Source organism: Sinocyclocheilus rhinocerous, unplaced genomic scaffold (genome assembly GCF_001515625.1).
Source record: "Sinocyclocheilus rhinocerous isolate Xijiao unplaced genomic scaffold, SAMN03320098_v1.1 scaffold963, whole genome shotgun sequence".
Taxonomy (NCBI): Eukaryota; Metazoa; Chordata; class Actinopteri; order Cypriniformes; family Cyprinidae; genus Sinocyclocheilus; species Sinocyclocheilus rhinocerous.
This window is the reverse complement of record NW_015638949.1, coordinates 489629-512322: the sequence shown is the minus strand read 5'-3', so window position 1 is coordinate 512322 and position 22694 is coordinate 489629. Positions and strand designations below refer to the sequence as shown.

The 22694-nt window shown below is 36.1% G+C and overlaps 2 protein-coding genes across 3 annotated transcripts in view; both read left to right on the top strand.

Annotated features, from left to right (window-relative positions):
* The window catches only part of LOC107750243 (semaphorin-3F-like), a 62650-nt gene extending 47954 nt beyond the window's left edge, over positions 1-14696 (top strand). Inside the window, exons 3-19 of one of the 2 annotated variants that reach the window (XM_016565549.1) lie at positions 221-381; positions 503-565; positions 1137-1256; positions 2079-2168; positions 3333-3426; positions 3572-3691; positions 4926-5065; positions 6303-6417; positions 9356-9425; positions 10973-11117; positions 11223-11445; positions 11611-11699; positions 11891-11932; positions 12141-12298; positions 12426-12493; positions 12626-12759; positions 14067-14696. In XM_016565549.1, the coding sequence (XP_016421035.1) occupies positions 221-381; positions 503-565; positions 1137-1256; positions 2079-2168; positions 3333-3426; positions 3572-3691; positions 4926-5065; positions 6303-6417; positions 9356-9425; positions 10973-11117; positions 11223-11445; positions 11611-11699; positions 11891-11932; positions 12141-12298; positions 12426-12493; positions 12626-12759; positions 14067-14501 (2267 nt within the window). In that variant the 3' untranslated portion in view covers positions 14502-14696. The remainder of the gene's footprint in view (positions 1-220; positions 382-502; positions 566-1136; positions 1257-2078; positions 2169-3332; positions 3427-3571; positions 3692-4925; positions 5066-6302; positions 6418-9355; positions 9426-10972; positions 11118-11222; positions 11446-11610; positions 11700-11890; positions 11933-12140; positions 12299-12425; positions 12494-12625; positions 12760-14066) is intronic. The other variant, XM_016565550.1, reaches the window with a different exon arrangement.
* Positions 14697-17966: 3270 nt separating this feature from the next.
* Positions 17967-21865, top strand: LOC107750245 (guanine nucleotide-binding protein G(t) subunit alpha-1). Its single transcript, XM_016565552.1, has 7 exons — positions 17967-18226; positions 19901-19943; positions 20086-20227; positions 21024-21181; positions 21323-21451; positions 21610-21739; positions 21819-21865. Exons 1-7 carry the CDS (start codon positions 18121-18123, stop codon positions 21819-21821), a joined length of 711 nt encoding a protein of 236 aa, XP_016421038.1. The 5' UTR covers positions 17967-18120; the 3' UTR covers positions 21822-21865.
* Positions 21866-22694: the final 829 nt, after the last annotated feature.

Genomic DNA, 22694 nt, shown 5'->3' with positions numbered 1-22694 from the left:
AACAATCACTATTTTTGCAATTATATTTGGTGCTGCTTGTGGCAGAACTGACCCTTCAACATTTCCATAACCATATAAAAGGCACTTCTATTACAAACATTTTTTTTAAAATTAAATTCTCGCTTGGAAAGTATTTATTTTCCTGCATGGTTTGTGTGTTGCTTTTAATAAAAGCATCTGCTAAATAAATAAATGGACTCTTTCACTCTGTCCTTTTTAGAGCTTAAGTCTACTGGAACTGCCCATCACTTTGCTTTTCTGCTCAACTCGACGGACTACAGAATCCTTCGTATGGACGAGGACCATGATCGCATGTACGTGGGCAGCAAGGACTACATCCTGTCACTAGACCTGAACGACATCAACAAAGAGCCCCTCATAGTAAGATTTCTCAGTTACACAATAGAGATTGCAACAAACCAAACTATAAACAAGGCTTGGCAGCGGTAAACTTGAATCTGGTCAGTAGATTAGGATGACTGACATTCGCCTTTTTCCTCAGATTCATTGGCCTGTGACTCCTCAGAGGAGGACTGAGTGTGTTCTCTCAGGAAAAGACATCAATGTAAGAATCCGCCAAGAAAAAATGTGGATATTCTTTTCTGCTGTACTTATTTAATTATTTATTTATTTATCAAAGTTTTTTTTTTTTTTAAGGAAATTAATGCTTGAATTCAGAAAGAATGCATTAAATCGATCCAAAGTGACAAAGATACAAAATATTTATTTTAAACAAATGCTGTTCTTTTGATCTTTCTATTAATCACATTTTAAAATATATTAAAATAGAAAACAGTTATACTAAATTGTAATATTTTACAATTTTAGTTTTAAAGAAAGCATAAGAGAACTCTTTCAAAAATACTTTCAAAAATGTTACCAACACCAATATTTTGAATAGTAGTATGTAATAATTTCTATTATTTTTTAAATATTCTTTGTTTATATTTTTATAGGTGCCATTTTTTCTAATTTTTTTCCTCAGAATTTTAATATCGTGGATCACTACTAATTACCACAATCTTTGTAAATCCTTAGCTGGTTATTCCAACGTGAGCATGTCAGTAGAATATCCATCTGAAAGTATAATTTCTCCATGACAGCATCGCTGATATCATTCTGTTCTGTGTCAACAGGGCGAGTGTGGTAATTTCATCCGTCTAATCGAGCCATGGAACAGGACTCACCTGTATGTGTGCGGAACGGGAGCTTACAACCCCATCTGTACCTATGTGGACAGAGGTCAAAGGGCACAGGTAAACTGTCATTCGCAGGTGACCTGCTACCATTTGCAGGTCAAGGGTTCAAACTGTTGTCTACCTTAGTCAAAAGGTATTATGTCATTAGAGAGGAATGTTTCTCCACCCTGGAACAAACAAGATAATCTTTACCACCTGCATGTCTTTTTGACTCTGTTACTTCAAAAACTCTTCCTAGTGTATAGGAGGATAATTGCATTTAAACATAGTCCTAATTTCACCTACCTTCTTTCCCATGACCATGTCCCATTATTAACCACTGTCCATAAAAACATCATTCAAAAAAGTCTGAGATCACATTGGAAATCTGGAAAGTTTTTTTTTTTTACTTGAAATATTAAACTGGAAATAAAGGTCTGAAAGAAAAAAAAAAGTAAAAATTCTGTGCTATTTCTCGGTCAATTTTCAAATATAAGCAAATTTGTGACTGATCATGTGAACCTAATTTTTTTTCCACTCACATATTGATTCAATAATTAGCAGTTAATAAAAAATGTATTCAATTATTATTATAAAATGAGCATTTTCACTGGTCTCAGGCTTTTGGATTCTACTGCATTTTTTGTTCTTTTGTGGGGTTCTGCAATATGCATGTCTGTTTTTTGTTTTTTTCATATGCAATGGGAATGTGCTATCAAGGCTTTTCAGCATGTGCATGTTTTAGACAACTTAATATCAACTCATCTTTGTCCACTATGGATATACCAAACTGCAGCCATCTTTCTAGCATCTCAACATCTTCTTGTTTGGACACAGCCTTGAACGTTCTCTTGGGTCCTAGAAACAGGTCTTTATTGAGGCACACACCTTGTTTTATAGGGCATGCTCCAAGATCAGATGTCTCCTGCGGGAGGCAGAACCAGTCGAGCCGCAGATCCTAGTACCTCACCAGAACCATATGCACCCAAGGTGGGAAATGAACACTTCAGTGGGATGAGGTCCTTTTTGTACTCTCTTGTGGCCTTTTTTTCCCCCTTAAGATGCACTTACAAGATATGTTTTTTTTTTTTTGCTTAGAAGTTTAAGGAAAGGTTCTGTTCTCACACTATTTGGATTTTCAGCAGCTGGTTTCCTCGACCGCTAAAGGCGTTGAGAGAAACAGCAGAGGGACTGTTGTCTTTAGAGCTTGTCTTTCTCAAGTTTGCCTACACTTGTCCAGAGCCTGCCTTTGGCGCAGAAATCTAGCAGAACGTGCAAAGATTACTCCCACACCCAAACTCCATCATGTTTGAAAGTGGTTAGTCAGCAGAAAATTTATCCGTGGCTTATATTACATTTGTGGTGTGCGTGTAAAGCTTGGAAAGTAGAAAGGTTCCAAAAACTTTTTTGTATATTATCCAAAGCAAGTCATTGTTGAGACTTGAATTTGCTGAATTGCTGATAAGTTTTTTGCAACATGTTGTAGACTCTTTAGATGTCCTTCTACATCTCTGCTTAGATTTTAGTTAATGTGTTAATTCATGTTAGATGTTGTTGTGCATATTTGGTGCAAATCCAGCAGTCACCAAGCTTTTTAATAATACTGTTTTGCATCTGTTTAACTGTAGATGGAATGCAAACTGCATGGAGTGAAGTGGACTATTAGCTTAAAGAGATTTTGTTTTTCTAAATACCAGCAATGCAATAGTTGTCACTAACCCAACAAAACCATAGACTATTTTAGATTCATATGTTGAGAAGTTGATTGTGAGAAACTGTTCATTTTCTTTGGCAACTACCAAGAACCTTGGAAACCTTGGATTATGGCATTCATTTCTTTTTTCTGGGCAGTTTTATACTAGCTCTCTTTTGTCAAATGGCAAGATATTGGTGTTGGCATTAGACAATATGTTAGACTCCAACATTTAAAAAGCACAAACAATAGGTTGCCTTAAGATATTTCAATTATATTACAACCTCAGCTAGTTTTTGTTTTCATTTATCCCAGTGAACCTATGTGCATTTCACTTCCTGGCTATACCTCTTAAACACTGGAAACTTAAAGTATCCAAGTAAGCTGAGAATCAATACTGCTCATCTAATGTGATCTGTTGCGCTGTCATTAATGAAACCTTCATGCTCTCCCTGTTCCAGGAATACATTTTCCGACTGGAGCCTGGTAAAGTAGATTCTGGGAAGGGGAAATGCCCCTTTGACCCCAAACTAAACAGCGTCTCAGCTCTGATAAGTACGTACCGCTCATTGCCATCATACTACTTTTCAATACTTTTAGAAAATATACAAAACATAATTTCTTTTGTTTCAGACTCATTTTTCTCAAGTTTATCTATCTAGCTCTCGTTATCTCCTTTACGCTTGCTCTGTTTTGGCAGATGGCCAGTTGTACGCCGGTGTCTACATCGATTTTATGGGAACAGACTCTGCCATCTTTCGCACGTTGGGAAAACACACTGCCATGAGGACCGACCAGTATAACTCCCGCTGGCTCCACGGTACGCACAAAATTTTTGAACCATGGCATACCATCAAGACAAAGTTCTTTGTTTAGTGGGGAAAGTGCCAGATATGAATATTCAACACTGACCCTTCATCCTACCTCCTTCAAACCTCATATTTCATTCACTTTTGCAAAATAATACCCCTTAAGCAATTACTGCCTAGTTAAACTCAATCCTTGACCCTTTTTATAATCCCTGACTATATTATAGCTGTGATTTCATTAGTTATTTTTTTGTATTTTCTGAAATGTATTTAAATATTATATTTATTTACCCTGAATTGTCACATTAAAGGCAGTTTTTTTTTATTTATGCATTAAGCAGACGCTTTTATCCAAAGCGACTTACAGTGCATTCAGGCTATACATTTTTTACCAGTATGTGTGTTCCCTGGGAATTGAACCCACGACCTTTTGCGATGCTAACGCAGTACTCTACCACTGAGCCACAGGAACATGTTCATATTCTTTTGCAAACTAACAAAAATATTTTTTCCCTGCCAACTTTATCTAACAGTTTTCATTAGCATTGTTCTTTGAGAAATATACAAAAATGTTGTATATTTTACTACAAATATTTTATACACAGTTAATTGACAATAACTGTGGAACACACAACACTATTTATTCACTCATACACTTATTTATCTAACACACACACTTATTCTACACCTCAAATTTGCACATAATATACCTGTACATACAAAACTGTCTTATTGAAAGGCTAGTAATTGTCAATTTATATATTTTTATTTCTTATTTACTTATTCTATTTTTTATTCTTCTTTTATTATCTGTGTTTTTGTACTGTCGCTGTCATTCTGTTGCACTGCGGAAGCTTCTGTCATGAAAACAAATTCCTCGTATGTGAAAACATACCTGGCAATAAAGCTCATTCTGATTCTGATTCTGAGTTTTTTAACCTGAGTTTCCCTTGTATTACACGTGACTTCTTTACTTTAGTTTAGCCTTTTTAATCATGAGTGTCCACTGTGATAACCATCACAAATTTCATACAGATGTCTTACATGTGGACTGTTCAGTGTAGTGAATGAGAGGATAGACTAACTGTGAAAGAGGTCATCAGACACTTTGCATTAGTTGCACTTTCTAAGTGTTATTTAATATTATCCCTTTGCTCTCCTTTTTGTTTTCTCTTTGCTTTCTGCTACAACTGTAATTAATCTCTTTTGCTGTTTCCCTTCCTCTCTTTTTTCGTTTTCTTTTAGATCCAACCTTCGTCCACGCTCAGCTCATCCCTGATAGTGCAGAAAAGAATGACGACAAGCTGTATTTCTTCTTCCGTGAGAAGGCGTCTGAGATGGGTCAGACTCCCATGGCTCAGTCTAGGATTGGCAGGATTTGTTTGGTGAGACATTTTCTTAACCTTTGTCTTATATTCCAGTAAAACATATCTACACATGCTAAAAGCCATAGTTCACTTATTCACCTTCATGTTGTTTCAAAATGGGAAATATCGAAGAATGTGCTTACATTTTCCCATGCAGTTACAAAGTATGAGGACTAGAGATTTTAAGCTTTAAAAAGAGCTATTAAGTGGCCTGTACAACATGTCACATTTGCACAATAAGCAATTACTTTTGTACTTACACACAAAAATTTGAGTAGTTTTTCTTTGATAATCATCCCCTCTGGTGAGCTGTGAACTGCCTCATTCAAATCAATGAGTCATTGAGCTCGAGAACCGGATTAGTATTCAAGAATGAATCAGTTGGACTGTTTTGTGAACTGATTCATTGAAAAGTCAGAGCTTCATTCACAAGATGCCAAATAGAGGTAGGACGGATGTCAGGAATGTGTTGTCAGGTTTCGGTCTGTTTCTCACACAGAGCTATCATATGGTTTCAGAAGACCTGATATATAGTCTCACAGACTTTTTATATGCCTTTGCATCATTTTTTAAGCTTGAAAAAAGCTCCTGTCCCCTTTAATTGTCACTGTACAGCAAAGACAGACAAGTACATTCTTCAAAATATCTTAGTTTACGTTCCACAGAAAGAAGTAAGTCATATGAGTTTGGATGAACGACATGCGGGTGACTAAATCTTAACATAATCCCATTCATTGTTTTATAAGCACTGCAATATACTATACATTTTTCAATTATTGGGTGTTCCTATGCTGAACATGATACTGAAGAAATTATGTCCATGCAGGACTGAACTGTTGATTGACAGATCCTCGGGATCCATCATTGTCCAATGCCTCCTACATGAGCAACCGCTTGTTTCTTGGTTATTTTTTGCTGGTCTAATGTGAATCAAAGAAGCATGTTTGTAATGTGTGGGTAGCTGCTGGCGGCTGGTCACTGGGCATCGCTGCGTCTCATTATTGAAGTTGACTGCTGTCCACAGCAGATGGGGCTGAGCAGTGCTCAAAGCCAATGTTTACAACCCAGTCACAGCCAGTTAATGCAAACCCACATAAATAGCCTTGAGAGAGGGACAGATACTGATGTAAAGCAATGCCTTAATTTCACACATACAGAGTGTCAATTTGTCCATCAAATCAAACTATACAGCTAGAATTTGTGTGGTGTCTAACAGTGAATCTTCATGGCTAACATGACCTCACTTCGTCTACAGAATGATGACGGAGGACACTGCTGTCTGGTGAATAAGTGGAGTACCTTCCTGAAGGCTCGGCTCATCTGCTCTGTGACTGGCTCTGATGGCATGGAGACACATTTCGATGAGCTCCGTAAGTCTCTCTGTTATCTGAGCTGTAAATTCTGTATACTTTCCTGTGATCTGATCATTTCTTGTATTGAATACTGACATTTGATCTAGATTAAATAACTTTAGACCAGGATGCTTTACAATATTAAGTCAGATTTACTTTTGTTAAGTCCAAAATAATACTTTTTTTAAAGCCAATTTTTAATTGTCCTTTTTGACTGTTTGAATTTAATACAACAGGACATTTTAAATTAAATACAAGCAGTCCAAGAGGACAATTCTATATAGTTGAATTACTGCTGTGGTACCATGGTAAAATACTGGTGTGATCAGATAAAACTATGGTACTTTTGAATATAATTTGAGTACATATATATACATATAATTTGAGTTTTTTTTAATATGGTAAATATCCAAAATACCATGATATTACCATGGCAATACTAATGTACTGTTTGTTAAATTTTTGTAGGTGTAATACCATAGTAAGAATATAAAATATTTAAAAGCAATGTTAAAAATGGGACATTCTAATTCTGATTACCATGGCACTAGCAGGGTACACGGCCAAAAATGTGGTATTGTCATAGTGCATGTCTAAGACAAACATGATAGTACAAAGTGCTGATTATTTGATAAATCTTTCCATCTAATTCAGATATCTTGGGGGCATTTTATGTTCTATTATTCTGTGGAGATTATAAAAAATGAAATAAAACAGCTTTACCATTTGATTGACTCCATATATACAGTGAGGTATTCGCCCAAGGTACATTATATTCAGTTCTGTTCTGTTCATTTTCACAATATACTCGCTGAAATAAGAGGCCTCTTATTTCAGGATAGGGCATGATATAGCTCATTTGTGGAAACCGCTCATGTCTGATGGTTCAATGGATATGTCTCTCCAGAGGGTATAACTTGGAAAAAGTAATTTCCTCTCTTTCCTGTATGTGCAGCGTGTAGCATTTGTGCGTAAGCGTAAAGTGCCACAAGGGCCTGTGAGGAATATATAGAGGCAAGCAGTTCGGAGTATGAAATTGAAGTTCCTGTAGAGCTTAAAATGACAAATTGGGCTTTTAAAAAGTTGTACTACAACTGCCTGAAAATAAAAATATCTCTCTTTTTTGTGGTTTTACATTATGCTTCATACATGATTGTGCATTTATGTGCACATGTGTGAGGTAACTCATGCATGTAAGCTGCATCTTAACAGGCTTACACAAAATGAAGTCTTTCCCGGAGTGGGAGAGTTTGATTGACAGGACTGAATAGGATTGGCTGACAAACCAGCTGTAACAGCCTCTGCCACTCTTCAGAGGCAAATAAACGCAAGCGCATGAATGCTGCAATTTTATTGCTTTTGCAATGTGCATAAATTGAGTAAGCGGTCGTTCTGTGTTTGCTTCATTTCACAGCTCCCGTAACATAGCGCACAAGGTACCCTCAGGACTCCTTTCTCCGTCTCTGCCCTCTTTTTTTCACTTGGTTGGTCATTCACCCTCCCTCTGCCACTGTGTTTGAGGAATGGACTTGTCAGTGGAGTTTTTGACTAGATGTTTTCCCTTTTCCTCAGCGGGGCAGTGAGGTTTTATGGGTTGTTTTTTGTGGTTTGGCAAGAGCGAGATTCATTCGCTGCAGTGTGGGATTTTCCCTCAGCACTTGATTACTTGGTCCGTTTAGCCGTGACTATCGGTCTGAGATCATCTTCTTTCTGTTTTTGATGGGACATCTGTCTATGCTTTTACCGCTTGCCCTCCTTATTCCCTAAACCATCTGAGTCTCCTTTTTTCTTTCCTTCTGCCCCCCTTTTAACCTTTTTTATGTACCTCTATCTTTTTTCATCTTTCTCGTTTTGGCTAGCAGACTATCACTGGTCCTTTGTGGTTAATTTGTGTTGAAACAAGCTGAAGAATTTTGGAGACAAAGACAGAGAGGAACAGTAAGAGAGAAAGATTGTCCTCTCAATGCGATGGGTTTTGTATGATGTAACTGAACTGAGATAGATTTGATGACTTCCCACATACACTCGCAGACTTTTGAAGCTGCAGAAATTTTGGTGTCACCGGTGGTGCTAAACTGAGCTGCAAAAATAGTGAATGTTTTCAAACAGGTTTTCTTAAATAATCCACCCGTCTTCTATTGTTCCAAAAAAAAAAAAAAGATCCATCCCCATATTGGTTTAGCCATTGTTGCTATACCAGGCCGTTTAAACAAACAGAGCTCAAAATTGGAATAAGCGTGTCCCATAGTACATCGAAAACTATGGAGCCCTCTCTGGTGATGGAAAAATGGGAGGTGGGAGGAAAAATTATATTCCAATGCTTTTATGTTCTCTCACACAAGAATTCCCTTGAAAAACGTTGCATTCGTTTGCATTTGCGGTCTCTCACAAAAGTATTGCATTTAACCAAGAAAGTTTGCGTTTGTTGCTAAAGCTTTTCACATGGTTTTGCTTCTCACTTTATATTATTTCCATCACAAAAAGTTTTGCGAGCAAACACAGTTTCTCGGGGGAACGCAGCAGTTTTATGAGAGAACACAAAAGTAATGTGATATAATTTTACCTCCCTTCTCATTTTTTCCCACCACCATGTCCCCTCAGGGGCTCCGTAGAAAACAGCATGCCAGAGAGGTGTCTGAATGGCATACGATTTCCAGTGAATTTTCAAAGTGTGCTAATCTTTCCCAAAACCCCTTGTGTAGTAACAAGGGAGGAATTTGTGACTTTTTCAGTGCAAAAGTAGTATAAAAGGCAATACCCAAAGCTGCCTTGACAGTTTGAAATGTAGAAATCTGTGGTGTCAGGACACAATCATATGATGTTATAATATAATATGTCCCATTACAATACTCATTGTATGTGCTTTCTTCTCACCATCAAAGTACACACTTAAGTATGTGAATTAGTTCATTTGTCTTCAAATCCAGGAACTAAAGTAATTTAATCTTCCTTTCAGGGGATGTGTACATCCAGAAGACCCAAGACACCAAGAATCCCGTCATCTATGGCGTCTTCTCCGTGTCTGGGTGCGTAAGTTCACGACGGTCTCTCCCCAAATACGAGATCCAATCCTTACTTCTCCTCGACGCCTCTTACTAATCAGGCCGCTTATCAGATTGGAAAGGGAGCTTGAATATATTTGCTTTCATATTCACACTCCAGTTGCCCACGGGGCAACACCCCCATTTTCTCCGCTGCTGAAGACTGTTTCTAACATACTGAATAACAAGTGTTTGACAGGCTTCACAGACAATAGTACAAGTCCTCCAACAGCACAAAGCAAGGAGCCTTTCTGTGAATCTGATATGTGATATTCTCATAAGGACTTACCTACATAATACCACCGCTATCAGATGCGGTCAGGAGAGGATATTCGTACACGCTAAAATATTATACAACTGGCCTCAGAGGGATCTGTCAACATTTTAGATGAGGTTCACATGCTAATCATCCAGTGTAAATACACAAGGCTGTTTGTGTGTTAGAGCAATTCACAGTCTCGCTGTAGATTTCAGATCAAATCGGTGAAGCCCTCAGGCTCTGTCTGGGCTCTTTATACCCAAAAGCACCATTCTTGGTGATAATAGTGAAAACTCTCTCCATCAACTGCAAGTGATTTCACAGCTCTATCTGTCCCTCTGTCTCTTCTCTCTGTATTTGTATTCATGTTGTTTGTAAAACTGCCTTCTCTACTCATTTTATGTCTGTTATAGTTGGGTCCAAAAGAGTAAGATCACTAGTGAAAATACTTTAGTTTTTTTCCATAACAAATTATATTGTCAGCAGCATATATATTTGAGTCTAAAATTGAACTGAGAAATTAGTATGAATTTATTAATTTCTTAGTATTTGGTTTGTCCCCCTTTTGTTTTAATTACATTCACTCAAGTTTGCATTTTGAACCTTTTTGTGCAAAGGAGTTCACATGCTTATTGTTACAAATTTCTTCATTTGATTAGTGACCTAGTAATAGTGCACAATCTTGTGTATTTCTTTTAGTTATTTTAGGGCATAACGTTTTTGTTTTAAATATTTAAAAAACCTGAAACCTTGTTTATTTCCAAGTTTAAATTAGATTTTGAATTGCATATTTTCAGCGTGTTCTGACATTTGGATCCCAGTTTGTTTCTGGGTGAAAAAAATGTAGTTTACGGCTTGATTTTAACCAGAAGGAATTAATTGGATTGTGACATTACATACAATATTACGCCAAATGGTTATTGTGATCAGCAGATTTTCATAAAGACAACCATATTTTATTTCATGCACAGATGAATCTTGCACAGTAGGACAGGAAATGTGTATTTAAGAGAGTTAAATTTGATTTTGTGCGAATTTTAAAATAGTGTGCTCTAACTGATCCCAAACTTTTGAACGGCAGTGTATGTATGTGTGTGTGTGTGTGTATATATATATATATATATATAAAATTAGAATTAGATAGCTATATTTTACTTTGTACATCAATATTGCAATATCTGTGTGACAAGGCCTGAGTGATTTGGTGTAATACTGTGTCTACCACCTCTCTTTTTGTTTCAACGCTTGAATTCTTCTCTTTCTGCATCTCTAGGTCTGTATTTAAAGGTTCAGCAGTATGTGTGTATTCAATGGCTGATGTCCGCATGGTCTTCAATGGCCCTTTCGCTCATAAGGAAGGGCCAAACTACCAGTGGGTTGCCTACCAGGGTAAAATTCCTTACCCCCGACCAGGAACAGTGAGTGTCATCTCTAACATTTACTGTAATACATCATATGAACAAGATAGTTCATGTTGGACAGTCTTAAATGCTGGAATACAAATGTTATCCCTGTGACTTCAGTGTCCAGGAGGGACGTTCACCCCCAACATGAAATCTACTAAAGATTACCCTGATGAGGTTATCAACTTCATGCGCAACCATCCGACCATGTTCAACGCTGTTTATCCAGTCCACAAGCGCCCCCTAGTGGTCCGTACCAATGTGGATTATGAGTTCACCACCATCACAGTGGACCAAGTGGCTGCAGCTGATGGCAACTATGAAGTTCTTTTCTTGGGAACAGGTTAACTTGATACACATTTTAAGTAATATATTTATTTTATACATACTGTGAGGTCTAAAAGCCTTTTTATAAAGCTCTTCTGAAAAATGAAGGAAACTTTATTCACTCAAAAAGAATATTATATATTATAAATAGCTCTGACTCCTATATTCGGGTCAATTACAGATAGAGGAACTATTCATAAAGTGATTGTCCTGCCCAGAGATGATCTACAGACTGAAGAGCTGGTGCTGGAGGAGGTTGAGGTCTTCAGAGTAAGATCCTCTTTTTTTATATTTCCATTACACTTTGTGTCAACATATTGAGAACAATATACTGTCTTTTTTATTATTAAAATGTATCTTTTATGTTATTATATTTCATAAAATTCTCAAATAGATTTATTGTTATATACTATTTTAAATGTTTTTTTTTTCATAACATATAACTATAATTCTTATTACAGGTTCCAACTCCAATCACTACTATGAAAATTTCACCAAAACGGGTAAGCACAACATTTGTAAAAAATACATTTTGAAATATTAATAGTAATAATATATAGTTTTAAAACTGATTATTCACATTGTTATTTAGCAGATGGTTTGATGCAAAGCAACTTACAAATATGGAACATATTCTTTGAATCGCTATATGATGTGTTTTGAATGATACTCTTCTAACTGTTCTTTTATTTCCCCTGTCTTCCTGTGTAGCAACAGCTGTATGTGAGTTCAGTGGTGGGCGTCACTCATCTGGCGCTGCACAGGTGTGATGTGTACGGAGAGGCCTGTGCTGACTGCTGCTTGGCCAGAGACCCTTACTGTGCCTGGGATGGAAAGTCCTGCTCTCGCTACTCAGCAAACCAAAAAAGGTGAGAGCTGCATGTGTGTAAATATCTTTATTATCAGATCATTATACTTAAAATACAATTTAATATAACCTGCAAGATTTGTTTGAATTAATTTCCTCCTTTGAAATTGGTTGTCTGAATCTTGTAGGCGGAGTCGGAGGCAAGATGTGAAGTATGGTAACCCTATAAGACAATGCAGGGGCTATAATTCGAATGGTGAGAAACCAAAAAAATACACTTAGTCTTAAGATTCTTTTAGTCTATTAAAACACACTTTGGAAAAAGTAAAAGACCTCCTTTTGATTTTGGTTATTGTTTTAGATGGTATTTTGTTTTAATTCCTGCCAGCCAATAAGAACACGTTGGAGACAGTGCAGTATGGAGTAGAGGGAAGCACAGCCTTCCTGGAGTGCCAGGCCAGATCTCCTCATGTGTCAATCAAGTGGCATTTCCAAAAGGAGAACAGCGATAGGAGGAGAGAGGTGTGTGAGACATAATGTTATACCATAAGTGATGTCATTTTAAATCAACATTTTCTGTATGTTGTGTAATTTTAATGATGCATTTTTTTTTGCTAGTGATATCATTTGCTTAATATAATCCTGTACACTACTGGTCAAATATTGAAAAATAATTTAGGCGTCTCTTATGTTCACAAAGGCTGCATTTAATTGATGAAAAATACAGTAAAATCAGTAAAATTGTCAAATATTATTACAATTTAAAATAACTGTTTTAGATTTTAATATGTTTTAAAGTGTCATTTAGTCCTGTGAAGGCAAAGCTGAATTTTCAGCAGCCATTCCTCCAGTCTTCAGTGTCACATGATCCTTCAGAAATTAGGTCACCCTTTATTTTAAGGTCCAATTCTCGCCATTAACTACAGTAAACTCGTAATTTGCTACTTTTTAATACTTAGCAAGGTAGTTGTTAAGTTTAGCTATTGGGTAGGATTAGGCATGTAGAATATGGTCATGCAGAATATGTGCTTTATAAGTACTAATAAACAGCCAATATGTTAACAATAGGCATGCTAATAAGCAACTAGTTAATAGTGAAAATTGGTCCCTATACTAAAGTGCTACCAGAAAGGATTGTAATAATATGCTGATTTGCTGCTCAAGAAACATTTATTATTATAATTAATGTTGACAATTTTTATGGAAACCATTAAACTTTTTTTTTTTTCAGGATTCTTTGATGAATAGAAAGTTCAAAAGAACAATATATATATATATATATATATATATATATATATTACTTACCCCTTACCCCTTTGAATGGTAGTCATTTCAACAAAAATATTAAGCAGCAAAAATTAGTTTTAACATTGAGAATTATAAGAAATATTTCTAAATTAGCATATTAGAATGGTTTTTTGAAAGATCATGTGACACAGAAGACTGGAGTAATGATGCTGAAAATTCAGCTTTGCCATCACTGGAATAAAATAAAATTTTAAATATATTAAAATAGAAAACAGTTATTTAAAATTGTAATCATATTTCAAAATATTACTGTTTTATGGTATTTTTCATAAAATAAATGCAGCCTTGATGAGCATATGAGACATGACATGAAAAAACATTACATTACATTTTTTCCAAAATTGTATTTATTTTTAATTATGTATTTTGTTTTGACGTCATGCTTATTGATACGTCCTATGTGAATGAAACTATGACAAAAAAAAATTTATGACCAGTACATTAAAAAAATCCCTTTTTGCATTAATGTACATTTTAACCTAAAATCTTAATTTTTTTCCCCAACAACCTATGCATTTCAGATCCGTTCTGACGGGCATGTCGTTCGTACGGAGCAGGGTCTCTTCCTGCGCTCTCTCCAGCTCTCTGATGGAGGGGTTTACCTGTGCACCTCCACTGAGAAGAACTTCAAGCACACACTGGTCAAACTTCAGTTGGTGGTCCTTTCCGCCCGCACCATCAACACCATCCAGACCGAATCCACCGCTCCCGCCGCACCGCCTCTCCAGTCCAGCGCCTGGACGCCCAGCGCAGAGCAGTACAAAGACCTGCTGACCATCCTCAGCCAACCAGAGATGGGCCTCATCAACCAGTACTGCCAGGACTACTGGCAGATGGGAGACGACCCCGCAGCTCACGCACACAAGAAGAAGGACCTCAAGGAAGTACAGAAGGACCTCCGGAAGCCACGAAACAGGAGACACCACCAGGAGCAGAGCAGCATGGCTGAGACATGAGACGGAAAAACCCACTCCATCCAAATGAATGAGACTTAAGGTTGACCTCAAGGTCTTTGACTACCATTACACACAAACATATACCCGCAACCATTATGACCGAGGAAAAAATAAACAATCCGTTTTCGAAAATTCATAGTATTTATTGTAGGCTGTACATAGTTAGATTCTGTGGATATCTTTGTATGGAAATAGCAAAAAAAAAATAAGAGACAAAAAATGTTTTGTGTATAGATCTGTGCAAATATTTTGTTATCATTGTTACTTTTCTTCCAATATATTTATTACAACAGTATTCACATAATAACACACGTGACTGTTATGATAAAACTTTATGTATATACCACTAATGGGATAGTTGGACATTTGAAACTCTTGATGGACAGTTTGACTGCACTTGATGTTTTGATACTGGAGGAAAGATGGGACTAAAGCCGGTTGGCGGACTGTTTTAGCCGAGCACGTGTTCTCATTCTGCAGATGTACGGATAAAGAATTTCTACATATATTTGGTGCATCTGAGTATTCTGTGACCTCCCAAAAGACTTCGAAAAACACTTTAATATCATCAGAAACTCATCTTTTAATCTTCTTGATCTTCCATATGTTGCTATGCTAATGTGTGTAAAATATAAAGTCGTTTCTGTGTGTTATACGTTTGGTTTATTATTGATTACAGCCTCCTGTACAGTATGTACATCACTTTTCTGTTCTTTTCATTTATATAAATATGTATTGCACGCAAAGAATGTCGAAAAGCGGGGGGTTCAAAACCTGTCCATCTCTTTGCAAAGCAGAATTGTTTAAAGTGTTGTTTTTAAATATGTACCTCTCCAGCCATTTTCAGTAATAAGCGTCCAAGCAAGCACCTCTAAACATTTAATAGGTGATCATTTGAAAGCATTAAAACATTTGGAACTAAACTTTAGGGGGCTTGTTTGAGTTTGCATGAATTGTATTTGTACTGTACAGATATGTAGTCAAATTCTGGATATTGTTGTGTTGCTGTATGGTCTTTGACATAATGAATCGAGAGAGAGAGAGAGAGACTGTTTTTTAAAGACAGTGGACTTTGCTGAACTAGTGATGAAATCAAGCACAATTACCCGATGTGTCTGTTTTGCCACCGTTGATTTTTTTTCAACAGGCTTAGCAAACAGGCTGTGTGAAATGGTTGTTGTAAATGTATTTTTTTCCTTTCATTTGTAAGACATTATTCATCACTGCGGTTTGCCCCCTTGTTTTGTCTTCTTTAGGATATTCTAATGTGAAAAAGATCCAGAATTAGATGTTATGAACAGTTAATATTATAGTAATGTTTTTTTCCATCGTTGTTGACTAATTAAAGTTATATATTTTATAACAAATACAGGTTGGCTTTACTGCAGATATATTACTGGGTGAACTTATACTTCCTTACTTTTGCAGACTTAACATAAGGATTAAAAGAGACACCGAAGAAGGTTACGATAAGAAATTAGGTTGTTCACTTTACACCAAAAGTATACCAAGGAAGCTGATCTTAAAATGTTGATTTGCCTATTTAATTAACTGTACATTGTTTGGTAATTTTACATTAGGGTCATTCACAAGAACAAGTGTGATTTGTATCTTCTTTAATACTGATTATAAGATTATATGCTGCATTATTTCATCTCTGGCATTCATAAAAAAAAATTATTTCAAAACATGATTTCTGTAATTCACAAAAGTAACCGAAATAATGTGGTATGGTGTGATAACGTTTGCTAGTTGTGAAAGTTTTAGCCATTTTCTAATTAATATTAGTGTAACTTGTGCCAAGAAAAAAAAATCTGATCACTGAATGGAACATTTGAAAAAAAAAAAAAAACACATGGAAATCTGTTTTCTTTAAAAAATATTTTTGCATTACAAACTAAACCGAGATAAATCTATCAAACATAACTGTTCATTGTCTTGTTAATTATACCCTACATTAAGTCTTGAGGACAAAAATGTTGCAGAAGTGGCACTGGTTCCTAAGAATAGCCCAATTAATACTCAGAGTGTATGTCCCCAGCACAAATGCAAATACATTTTTTAATCCACTGTACACTCTTAAATATAAGTTCCCAAAGGGGGATTTTTCAGCGATGCCATAGAACAGTGTTTCTCAACCCTGGTCCTGAGCGCCCCCCAACACTGCACATTTTGTATGTCTCCCTTATCTGACACCCATTTCAGGTCCTGGAGTTTCTTTTAATGAGCTAATGAGTTGAATCAGGTGTGTTTGATTAGGGAGACACACAAAATGTGCAGTGCTGGGGGGCGCCCAGGACCAGGGTTGAGAAACACTGCCAAAGAACCTTTCCATGAAGAGCTCTTAAACGTACCGTTTTTTTCTTAGTGTGAAGAACATATAACAGGGGTGTCAAACTCAATTCCTGGAGGGCCGGAGCCCTGCAAAGTTTTGTTCCAACCCTGCACCAACACACATACCATGTAGTTTTCAAATAAGCCTGAAAAGACTTAATTAGTTGGATCAGGTGTTTAATTAGGGTTGGATCTAAACTCTGCAGGGCTCTGGCCCTCCAGGAATTGAGTTGGACACCCCTGACATATAAAGAACATTTTTCCACCATAAAGAACCTTTTGTGCAGATGAAAGGTTTTATGGATGTTAACGTTTCTTTACGGAAACTTTATTATAAAATGTGGCCTAAGAAAAGCTTTATTAATACTAGTTTTTGAGTATTTTTTTTAACAATGTTTAACAAGATAAGCATGATCATTTAATCATTAAACATGTATTAAACAACTTGCAACAAACTCTCAAAATATTGAAATGAATTGCTACTGATGAAGTACAATGAAGAAAGTGTCTCTCTCATCTGTGATACCTGTGGATTAAAATGTATCAATCTTCAGATTGGGGTCAATGAGCTCTGTCAGGTAAAGGACTAAAGCTCTTAAAACGCTGCACTGCACACTGTGTCCGCTGGAAAATGATCCTGATGACTGATCCTGATGACTACAGTGGGAAGGTGAGATTAGAATTACTCACAGAGATTTCAATATTCAACATCAAAAACACCTTCACATTCAGTCCAAGTTCTATTGAAAAAGCCAAAAATGTAGGCCATAGAGATGTAATTTTCTTTCATGAGGTCAAGCACATTTTCAACAGAATATAGATATAGGAAAACTTATCAAGTTCCAAGTCAACATAACCAATCATTTATGAGACCCATTTACTTTGAGCTTCTACCTTAAATATCATAACGGTCATCAGCTGATGGCAAACAATTGTAACATTTGCAACATCACATTATTCCACTCACACATTCTCCATGGCCTTTCTCATGTGCTTGTGAAGATGCTGGCCAGATTAACACTTTTTGCTGAGCGCAGCACCTTCTCCTTAAATCTGAGGTTAGATGACCTCTCCACGCTTTCAATGCCTTCTGTCCTTGTTCTTCATTGGCCCCACCAACCCAGGTGGTCAGAGACATCTCCAAAATCCTTCTAAGACTCCAAACAATTCATCAGGTCACCAAGATCCAGTCGAGGTGTGAGCTGTATTGTTGTCAGCACCTGGAGGCCTCTGGACAAGCGAGTGGTCATACAGAAGGACTTCTTTTCCCTAATCAAGAGTCAGAATGGGGGCCGGGGGGAGCGCCGAGGACAAACACTCCAGGGAGCTAGAGAAGAAACTGAAAGAGGACGCCGACAAAGATGCCAGGACCGTCAAACTTCTGCTGCTAGGTAACAACACACAAGTCGACTCAAATGATTGTTCAAGTCAAAACATGAAGAATAGCTCATTTGCTAGATTTGGAAAACGGTATATTGCAGATGTGTTGTGAAGCCTTCCCATTTAAAACTTCATAATAAACAGGCAATGACTTCACATTTTGTTTTATCAATTTGTTTTTTGTTATATGAAAGGAATATTAATTCTTTAAAGCTCACATGCAAGATGAAAATTGATGCCTTACTGAAATTCAAACCAAAGTGGAGTCAAACTGGAGACTCATAAATGTGATATTTCTCAATATCTAAATCTTATTACAAAAGACACTAAAAGTGACAACTTGCATGCCTAGAAAACAACTTGCATGCCAGAATCAATACGTATTAAAAGTATGCATTTATATTCAACAAAAGTTGTATCTCTGTCTATCATAACTGTGTGTGTCTTTGTCCGTGAGGTGATGTAGGTCAGGGTCATGGGACGTCAAGCTTTGACAAGGCTTAGGACAAAAATAATAAGCCTCTTAATGTAATCCTCCAAAAGATAAACACAATCGAGGAGAAGGATGTATTCATTAATTCACATTTGCATGCCAAAATAAATAAATAAATCTTACTGTTTGAATGCCTACAGTTTGACAAATCTTAGTGGTGTTACCCCTCAAAACACTGGCACAATGTAGATCTATGGTTTTCGAATAGATAAAAATTATATATATATATATATATATATATATATTCAAAAACCATATATATATACTGGTGCTGTCAAAATTAGCGTGTTAACGCATGCAATGAATTTTTTCAGTTTAACTGCGTTATTTTTTATTTTTTTTATTATTATTTGAGGTCTGTTAATCAAAGAACAAAAGAAAAAAGAGCTTTAAGGACTCATCTATATTTAATTTAGAATTTAGTGTTTGATAACTTTACTCAATTTCTGTATATTTCCTACTTGCTGAAGGGCACAGCTAAATATGACATTTATTATAATGGGTTTATGTGAAGATTGTTTTAAGTTCAATATTCAAGTTTCAATATAAAAGTATATTTAAAAACTTTAATGTTAGGTGGGATTAATCACAATTAATTTCAGAAAAAATCTGTAATAAAAATTTGATATATATATATATATATGTATGCATGTACGTATATATTCTTTTTTTAATACATTAAGACATAATATTACAAAAGTTTGATGTTGAAGATTTCTATATCAATAAATAAATACTGTTCTGTTATTTTAGTTCATCAAAGAATCCTGAAAAAATATATTAGTTTTCACAAAAATATTTCGCAGGACAACTGTTTTCAACATTGATAATAAAAATAAATGTTTCTTGAGCACTAAATCAGCATATTAGAATGATTTCTGAAGGATCATGTGACACTGAAGACTGAAGTAATGGCTGCTGAAAATTCAGTTTTGCATCACAGGAATTAATTACATTTAAAAAAATATTAAAATAGAACAGTTATTTTAAATTGTAATAATTTCACAATATTACTGTTTTTACTGTATATTTTATCAAATGAATGCAGCCTTGGTGAGCATTTTGAAGAAACTTTGTTCAAAAACATTTAAAAATCTTACCGACTACACTTTTGAACAGCGGTGAATATGCATGCAATAAAAATGAATTAAAGCAATAACCGCAATACTAAATTGATTACCATCTTCTTCAGGTGCTGGTGAGTCGGGGAAAAGCACAATTGTCAAACAGATGAAGTAAGTGCTAAGTAAAAAAAAAAAAGTATGATTGATAATACAATGAATTGGCTAATGCGAGTCTATACTCACTATTAATTCATATTCAGTGCTTTTTCATATGAATAGCTTGGTCCATTCATTTTTTTTTTTTTTATGACAGAATTATTCACAAAGATGGTTACTCCCTTGAAGAGTGCTTGGAGTTCATTGTCATCATCTACAGCAACACCATGCAGTCGATCCTGGCCATTGTAAGGGCCATGAGCACACTCAACCTTTCCTATGGAGATGCTGCTGCACAGGTGCTCTACTCAAACATTCAAGCATCCATTAGTCATTTGCATAAATAAACAGGTTAAATGATGGAAAAGAACTGTAGTGATAGCATGGCACAATGATGATATCAGATGGTAATACTATGGTATTGAATGATTATGCCATCTGCCTTGACCAAAAATATAGAATCCCACTTTATTGTAGGTGTGTTTAACTACTGTGTATTTGTATGTGTCAAAAACATTCATTGTTTGGTAAGGGCAGGGATAGGTTCTAAAGTATTAATTACAATTGTAATTCCAGAAATGAATTACAGATATTTCTTTTAAATGTATGCACAACAGAAAAAAACTGTAACTGACTTGTATGTTGTGACAACAAAGCGTAGATCAGATTAATTACTAAATGCATCCTAGAGTATACAATGTATTATAACTCCAGGATGTGTTCATTTTTTTAAAAGCTCCTGCAATGAAGAAAATTTCCTTTGAAACAGTTTTCACTTATAGTAACACACTGAATTAAATGTGACATTTTTAAGTAGAAGGACTGAATTAGTATTATCTTGTATACTACAAAACAAAACCGTAATAACGGAAGGATTTAAAAAAATAGACTATTAGGAGAGGTCATGAATGTTACACATCTAAAAGAGACTATTAAATCATGATAAAGGATTTTTCAGTATTTACAGTCACTCACATCATCCCTTTAGAAAAGTTTGTATAGAAGCTAATGCTTGAACACCTTTAGTTACAACAGCCCAAATCCATACAAGCTAACAATTTATTTTTTTTACACCATTTTACCGGTTTGTTTCAGGATGATGCAAGGAAGCTGATGCACTTAGCAGACACCATCGAGGAAGGCACCATGCCAAAGGAGCTGTCTGACATCATCCTGAGGCTGTGGAAGGACTCAGGCATCCAGGCGTGTTTTGACAGAGCCTCCGAATACCAGCTCAACGACTCTGCCGGATAGTATGGCATCATAATTAGTCTTTTAAAGCATGAAATAACAGTTAACAAGGTTTTAATATACATGATCAAAACAGTAATCAAATCATCTTTGAAACATTAAGTATGGGGAAATACTGTATTGATTCTTACTCTATCTCCAAGCTACCTGAATGACCTGGAGAGGTTGGTCAAGCCTGGCTATGTCCCTACTGAGCAGGACGTCCTGCGATCAAGAGTGAAGACCACCGGTATCATCGAGACCCAGTTCTCCTTCAAGGACCTCAACTTCAGGTACACCTAAAATACAAAGAATGGCATGAAGTAAACCAATAATAACCTTCATCATCTCAAAAATTCCAAGTTTAAGAATGCAAAAGTGTCAAGAAGAATTGAAGAAGATAAGTTTGAATGGACACCAATGTCAATAAACCGATCTTCTTGGTCTGCAGGATGTTTGATGTGGGCGGTCAGCGCTCGGAGAGGAAGAAGTGGATCCATTGCTTCGAAGGTGTGACCTGTATCATCTTCATCGCTGCTCTGAGCGCATACGACATGGTGCTGGTGGAGGATGATGAAGTGGTAGGTGGTTGCCATTGTGGTCCATCAATGAAACTCCAACCAGACGTTTTACATGCACTATTACTATGAGGCATTTTAGTAATAAACCCTGTTTTTCCATGTCCTTCCAACCCAAGAACCGAATGCCTTTAACATACAGATTCTTATCATTTAAACAGATTATTTAAACTGATAATATTAACACATTTTAAGTAGGGGTTCATCATGGAACATCACTTCTATTAAGATACAAATATCCTAATTAGGCTTCTGTTTCTGATATGCAAAACCATGCTAAAAATTACAATGCCATGTTTCTCTCAGGTCCCAACACCTTTGAGGATGCTGGTAACTACATCAAGATGCAGTTCTTAGATCTGAACTTGCGACGAGACATCAAAGAAATCTACTCCCACTTGACCTGTGCCACAGACACAGAGAACGTCAAGTTTGTGTTCGATGCCGTAACAGACATTATCATCAAAGAAAATCTCAAAGACTGCGGTCTCTTCTAAACAAGCAATGTGTGGGAAGAGGTGATTATAATATAATATCATAAATATTAAGTAGTAATGCATTATGTTGTTGTAGCATATTAAATTGCGCTACAATTTCTGTATGTGCATAATTAAAAAGTCTTTCTTCGTTTACAGAGCGGCTTAATCAACAAAACCCAATACTGACCCATTGCCCCTTGTAGCCTGTTTTTCTCCCTGGGTAATAAGGAATTCTCCAGTGCGCACACACATATACAAATACATGAGGGAACTGAATTGATTAAATCTTGAAGATGAAAGTTATATAGTTGTTGGGATCTACACTTGATTAAACACACTGCATGTAATTAAATATCAGAGCCTAATATATATTCATAGCAGCAAGTCATACATACCAACACATATATGAGGTGTGTTCGGCTCTATTAGTTTTTTTTTTGCAGTGATCTGTCCTGTAGATTTACGACGACACTTCACAC

What these genes read in the sequence shown, in the direction of transcription:
- LOC107750245 (XM_016565552.1), top strand. Translation starts at nt 18,121, where the DNA reads ATGGGGGCCGGGGGGAGCGCCGAGGACAAACACTCCAGGGAGCTAGAG. An exon ending in CGTCAAACTTCTGCTGCTAG is followed by an intron (nt 18,227 to 19,900) that starts GTAACAACACAC and finishes CATCTTCTTCAG; the next exon opens with GTGCTGGTGAGTCGGGGAAA. An exon ending in TTCAAGGACCTCAACTTCAG is followed by an intron (nt 21,452 to 21,609) that starts GTACACCTAAAA and finishes CTTGGTCTGCAG; the next exon opens with GATGTTTGATGTGGGCGGTC.